Source organism: Sinocyclocheilus rhinocerous, unplaced genomic scaffold (assembly GCF_001515625.1).
Source record: "Sinocyclocheilus rhinocerous isolate Xijiao unplaced genomic scaffold, SAMN03320098_v1.1 scaffold463, whole genome shotgun sequence".
Lineage (NCBI taxonomy): Eukaryota > Metazoa > Chordata > Actinopteri > Cypriniformes > Cyprinidae > Sinocyclocheilus > Sinocyclocheilus rhinocerous.
The window spans coordinates 177,709-184,781 of NW_015627535.1; the positions used below are offsets into that span (position 1 = coordinate 177,709).

Sequence of the window (7,073 nt, forward strand, 5' to 3'; positions counted from 1 at the left end):
GAGAGAAGTGTCAAACAAATCAAAAATCACATTTCGCAATGCAAAATTGCAAAGAATTTAGGTCTTTCACCAACTACCATACGTAATATTGTGAAAAGATTCAGGGAATCCAGAGAAATCTCAGTATGTGTAGGGCAAGGCAAGAAACCTCAGTTGAATGTGCATGACCTTTGAGCCCTCAGATGGCATTGCATAAGAAACCGTCATGCTGCGGTGTTAAATATAGCCACATGGGCTCAGGAGTACTTCGGAAAACTGCTGTCATTTAACACAGTCTGCCGCTGCATCAATAAATGCAACTCTGTTACTCAAGGAGAAAGCTATACATCAATTCTATGCAGTGATGCCTCGGGGTTCTCTGGGCCTGAGCTCATCTCAGATAGTCAAAAAGACAGTGGAAATGTGTGCTGTGGTCAGATGAGTCCACATTTCAACTTGTTTCTGGGAAAAATGGACGTTGAGTTCTCAGTCCCAAAGACCAAAGGGACCATCCAGACTTTGATCAGCGACAGATGCAAAAGCAAATGTCTGTCATGGTATGAGGGTGCAGCAGAGTGACTGGCATATGTGCGGAGGTACCATTGGCATGGAGGCATATACTGAAATTGTACAGAGACATATACTGCCATCAAGATAACGTCTTTCAGGGGAAGTCCATAGTTATTAGATCAAGACAATGCCAGGTCTCATTCTGCATGTGCTACAACAGCGTGGTTTCGTAGGCACAGAGTGAATGTGTTAGACTGGCCTGTCTGCTGTCCAGATCTGACTCCTATTGAACATATATGACCAGTCATGAAAAGGAGAATCAGACAATGACGATCACAGACTGCTGAGTATCTGAAGTCTTGTAGTAAGCGAGATTGGACAAAAATTTTGCTCGCAAAACTTTAACAATTAGTTTTCTCAATTCTCAAACGATTAAACATTGTAATTAAAAGGAAAGTTGATGTGACGGTGTTAAACATGCCTCTGTCCCAACTTTTTTGGAGTGTGTTGCAGCCATCAAAATCTAAATTTGTTTATATTTACAAAATTAAATTAAATTGGACAGTGAAAACATTGGAAATTTTTTCTTTGTACTTAAGTAAATTAAATAAAGGTTAAGAGAATGAACAAATAACATATTCTTGATTTTATGGCATTTCACAAAATGTCCCAACCTTTTTGGAATTGGGGTTGTAATTTATTCATGCTGCGAACGGTGAAACCCTCAATCTGCAGCACTGGAATATTCTCTTTTAAGTTATTTTAGGCTAGTTGGGACAACATTTTGGGGAATATTGTTGATCTAACATGTATTTTTATCTGCAGTAAGTGTAAAGTAATTGACATTTTTCTCAGTGTAAATGGTTGCTTACCTTTGCAGGCGCGTCTGTGTGAGATGGCCTTGGTCATGTCTCTGTAGTAGCCCTCTTTACAGTAGTGGCAGTGCCGTCCGGCTGTGTTGTGTCTGCAGTTGAGACAGACTCCTCCACTCCTGCGGCCCGATAGCTTATACAGCTCCATGTTGAAGCGACAGCGGCGGGCATGTAAGTTACAGTGACAGGCTTTGAGAGAGATGGACATTCAAAAGACAAAACAAGAGAAATATGTTTAGTGCCCACTGTTGACTTTTCAGAAATACATGACTATGTCTGTTTCTATTTAAAAATACATATTTACACATTCCATTTGAGAGCTTTAAAAGAATAGTTCACCCAAAAATGAAAATTTAGAGGAAAATTTGCTCACCCAGAATGAGAGTCCAAACAACTGATAAAAGCATCACAATAATCCATAAGTAACACAGCTCCAGTCCATCAATTAATGTCTTGTGAAAAGAAAAGCTGTGTTTGTAATAAATCCATCAATAAGACGTTAACTTAAAACTGTGGCTTCCAGCTAAAATATAGAGTCCTATATCCATAATATTGCTTTCTGCAGTGAAAATGTTATCTTGTCTGAATCAGGAGAGATATGCACAGATCAAGCACTGTTACAAGCAGTAGCAATTGTCACTAGATAAGACCCGTATTCCTCGGTTGGGGTCATGTAGAGCCCTTTAAAGCTGCACTGAAACTGCAATTTGGACCTTCAGCTCATTAGTCCCATTGAAGTCCATTAGATGGAGAAAAATCCTGGAATGTTTTCCTCAAAAACCTTCATTTCTTTGCGACTGAAGAAAGAAAGACATGAACATCTTGGATGACATGGGGGTGAGTTTGGACTCTCATTCTGACGGCACCCATTCACTGCAGAGGATCCATTGGTGAGCAAGTGATGTAACGCTAAATTTCTCCAAATCTGCTCTGATGAAGAAACAAACTCATCTACATCTTGGATGGCCTTGGGGTGAGTACATTTTGAGGGTATTTTCATTTTTGGGTGAACTACTGCTTTAATTCACAGAAATTGCCCTAGTAACAGGCAAACGACTAAGAGATCACATTCCCACATTTTTACAAATGCTTATCTGTAAAACACCCATGACGCACATGTTCACCCTCACAGAGTATCATATATTTAAGTGAACAACCACACAATTGCTTTATTGCCGCAGTATTCTTCAAGGCATGTCGCTCCTGGCAATGTAAAATCTAAATCTGATGTGATGTGAAATGATTTATGTGGTGTTTTCTGTCCCCTGGTGATCACCGAAGACCCTTAGCACAGTGGGAGAGAGAGGAGAGGCCAGAGTCTAGACGTTTGACTAGTATCCTGAGAGAGCTTTATTATTTTAATGACATCACTGGATCTCTGGGCTCCCATCCATTTACAGCATTTCATTAAGAGACAACAGCTTCATAAAACGACTCGCACCAGATCATGTGCTCACACACACCTGCTCATGGCTATCACCTCTGACCTTTCCTGGCCATTGGAGTTCAAGCTTCATCTATCTATTGTTCTTTCTTTCTTTCTTTCTTTCTTTCGGTCAGTCTGTCTGTCTGTCTTTCTATCGTTCTATCATTCTGTCGTTCTATCGTTCTATCGTTCTATCTATCTGTCGTTCTGTTGTTCTATCTATCTATCTATCTATCGTTCTCTCATTCTACCTATCTATCATCCTATCATCCTATCTATCTATCTATCTATCTATCTATCTCATCTTGATGACACTGACACTTTCATTGACATGAATACTTGCTTTTGAGGAATGACCTATCCATTTTGAGCAAGTGACACGCTTTTGCAGGTTATCAACTAGGTTTTGCAGTTTGTACTAATTGTTTTGAGAACTGCATTAACTGTTGTGCAAATGTAAATAGTGATGTGAGAAATGCACCAAAGCGACTGAGAAAAACTGTATCATCCTATTTTTCTATCTATCTATCGTTCTATCGTTCTCTCAGTCTATCTATCTATCATCCTATCTATCTATCTATCTCTTGTTATATCACTCTATAGTTCCATCCATCCATCTGTCTATCCATTTATCCATCCATCATATTGTTTGTTCTGTTGTTTGTTAAATCGATCGTTCTATCTATCTATGGCAACTCCATCCCTGATATAAAACCATAAAATAACCATAACAACCCGTAATAACCATAAAAGAGAACAAATCACGAAAGAGAACAATATTCCTACTGCTACAGATACACTCACACCCGCTGAGGAGTCTAGATGTTAGTGACTAAATGGGGACATGGACTGTCACTCACACATACACAGGAAGGAAGTGTTAAGCAGCTGTCTTGTTTTATCCCGCCGACATCTAGACCACTTCAACCACTCAGCACAGTGATAACACACCAGGCCTTGACTATTTCTCCCGTTCGAATATCTTTCCCTCTTTTACACATTATCTTCCATGATACTTCTGATAGCAACGTAATTTTAACTTTTTAGAAGCAACAATGTGTTCATACTTAGTCGAGTCAGTTTTAAATTGAGGCCTAGAAGTTTAAGTGATAAAGTACACAAGTACAGTAATTTTTTGTGGCTTTTTCAGCTTAAAGACACAAAACAAATTAATATTGCAACACATTATGAGGATTGAAATGAATTGCTCTCCTTGCACCAACTCCAGGCCACTTTCTCCTTGTTTTTCCCCAGACCTCTGAAAAGAATGAGCGTGTTTTTCCATTATATTATCCTAATTCATTATGTTTTTATTTGAACCGCAATTCTGTCCTCTCACTCAGCAGCTCCGTATTTGTGTAATGTTTGTCAAAACATTCCATGCGCATTCAATCTCTTACATGCTTTTGCTTTTAATCTGCACTCTTCAGATAGTATCACCAACACATTATGAGGATTGAAATGAATTGCTCTCCTTGCACCAACTCCAGGCCACTTTCTCCTTGTTTTTCCCCAGACCTCTGAAAAGAATGAGCGTGTTTTTCCATTATATTATCCTAATTCATTATGATTTTATTTGCACCGCAATTCTGTCCTCTTACTCAGCAGCTCCGTATTTGTGTAATGTTTGTCAAAAATGAAATGGGAAAAAGTCTGTTAAAATTGTCATTCATCCAGGTCCATGTGGAAGGCACACCGAGCTACTTTTTGCATGTGAAAGACATTCAGCCAAGCATGGCTCCGTTATTTACAACAGAGACCAGCTCCTCTCACTATGGAAGCCTTGCAGGGTTTTTGGGTGAGTGACTGGTAATCCTCAGAGAACTGAAAATCTGAAGCAAGAGGTGTAGAAATGGGACGAATTATCAGGCTAAACTGAAATGGTATAAACTTGGTTAAATGAACTGAATCCCCCCATTAACGTCACCACTGAGTGCTTCCAAATGGTGCATGTGGACCAAAGAGGGCGGATAAATCTGTAAAAAAGACAGGCTATCATGCTTGCACATACTTTTGACAGGTGCCCGGAATATATATATATATATATATATATACACACACACGCACACACATACTCTATATAATCATATACAAGGCTGCTTTTAGAGCTTGAACTCCTGGTCATTTCCACAGCATGCTTTTTTCCATATGATGGAAAGTAACAAAGCTTCCAGGAGAGTGACTGTACAATAATCAATCATATTTATCTATCTGCAATGCTTCTGATGGCCTTAGATAAATGTAAGCTCATAGGAAAAGGAGCCTTACTCATGAGTCACTTGTAATCTAAGTGAAGTGACTAATATGGTCATTGATATGATAAATTGTCATGTGTGAGTTGAGAATAAATATTTAAGTGGAAATGAGTGGACGTACAGTATGTGCTGTGCTTCAGTCTCTTGCTTTTGTCATCCTGTCAGGAATAATAGTCAACAGTTCTGTATGAAAACATAATTTGAGTTGCTACCAGCTATTTGAGTAGCTTTTGGGCTTTTGGGGTCAAATGGACTCGCTTAGCCAAAGAGAAATGCATACTATAACTTACCTACACGCTTAAAAATAAAGGTGCTTCACGATGCCATAGAAGAACCTTTTTGTCTAAATGGTTCCATAAAGAACCTTTAACATCTGAAGAACCTTTCTGTTTCACAAAAGGTTCTTTGTGGCGAAATAAGGTTCTTCAGATTATTAAAAGGTAAGAAAGAGATGGTTCTTTAAAGAACCTTTGACTGAATGGTTCTTTGTGGAACCAAAAATGATTCTTCTATGGCATCGCTGTGAAGAACCTTTTGAAGCACCATTATTTTTAAGAGTGTACATTTTCAGTAGAGTGACAGTAGGTTCATCTGTTTTTCCAGTAACAAGCTAGTTTTTTCCAATGAGTGGCAGTGTAGCGCGATGAAACAATACACTTTTCTTTTCATGTCTGAGCTGAGAATAATCAAACACGCTCCCCTCAGTGATCCTCTCTACTTTTCTCTCATATAGTGCTGGAAAGTTTGAATCATTCTAATCAATCGATTCACCTGAACAAACCTTCCTCTCATACTGTGTGCTGGACTGTCTGATTCATTCTAGTGATCAGTTAAACAATCCTCTTTCTTGCATAGGCAGCGCTGAAAAGTCAGATTCATATTAGTGAATCAATACATTCATGCACTGAAAATCAATCAAGTAAAAAATACATATATTTTATTACAATATAATATATTATTTTAAAAAGAATGAAAAAGTTAAAACCATTTTGAGTCAAATTATTTTATGTTAATAGTATTGCATTATAGGTTCAGAGATTACCATTATCCTCTCACAACCGAAACTCTCTATTTAAACCAGGTTTGCTTCTCATTTTTTTAAATCTTTCCTCTCCCGCGTGGCCATCTGGAAAGCCTGTGTTCGCCCGAGAGTGCTGTGATGTAATGACGGGTGAGAATTAAGGGGGCGTTTCCGTTATGGGCCCTGCTCTGTAATCGTTTGCCAGCACCAATTAGCGGGGCAATCGGACCTCCCTGCTTTTTTGTTTGTGTAACTGCTTGCCACTGTTGCCTAGTGAAAGTGATATACAATGTCTTAACAAATACGATCAGACCAAATAAAACCACGCCGTGCGCTTAACTAGCAAAAGACAGCAAAGATCTTATTCTCCCACTAACTGGTTGTGAAATTGCTACTGCATTCATCACAAATCGGCATAACATTGCACATCAAAGGGCAGAAGTTTTTTGTGTTTTCAAATTTTCAATTTGTGACCTCTGAAATGGCATCATCATTAAGCCTGTTGAAGTATTATTGGATTACAAAGTGGACTGTTAACCAGCTTACAACTTCATTTACTGTGATGTTTAATGATGTGAAAAGCCAATAAGACAGTATATATATATATATATATGTGAAAGAAAATATAAATTAAATATAATGACTGTAAATGACTGTAAATACACATATTGTTGTCTTATAGTCAGAATCAGAATCGTCTTTATATATACATTTGGGTATATATGTACAAGGAATTTGTCTTGATGTATTGGTGCTTAACAAAGACAATAAAATACAAGAATAAATAAATATCATGTAATTTTTTTATAATAATGTGTATTTACATAAATTAACACTATATATATATATATATATAAAGAAAAACATTAATTGTTAAACAATTGTAAAAAATTAAATTAAGACAATAATATGTGTATTTACACTTTTTATTATATAAATGTTTCTTCTTTTATTAATTTATTTTGAATTATTTAAAAATGTGTGTGTGTGTGTGTGTGTGTGTGTATATA

The 7,073-nt window shown here is 37.5% G+C and overlaps 1 protein-coding gene across 1 annotated transcript in view; it reads right to left on the minus strand.

The window, feature by feature from the left end:
- Positions 1-7,073, minus strand: part of LOC107728387 (netrin-1-like) — a 68,910-nt gene that overhangs the window by 36,204 nt on the left and 25,633 nt on the right. The window contains exon 3 of the mRNA XM_016538534.1: positions 1,362-1,550. Coding sequence (XP_016394020.1) covers positions 1,362-1,550 — 189 coding nt within the window. The remainder of the gene's footprint in view (positions 1-1,361; positions 1,551-7,073) is intronic.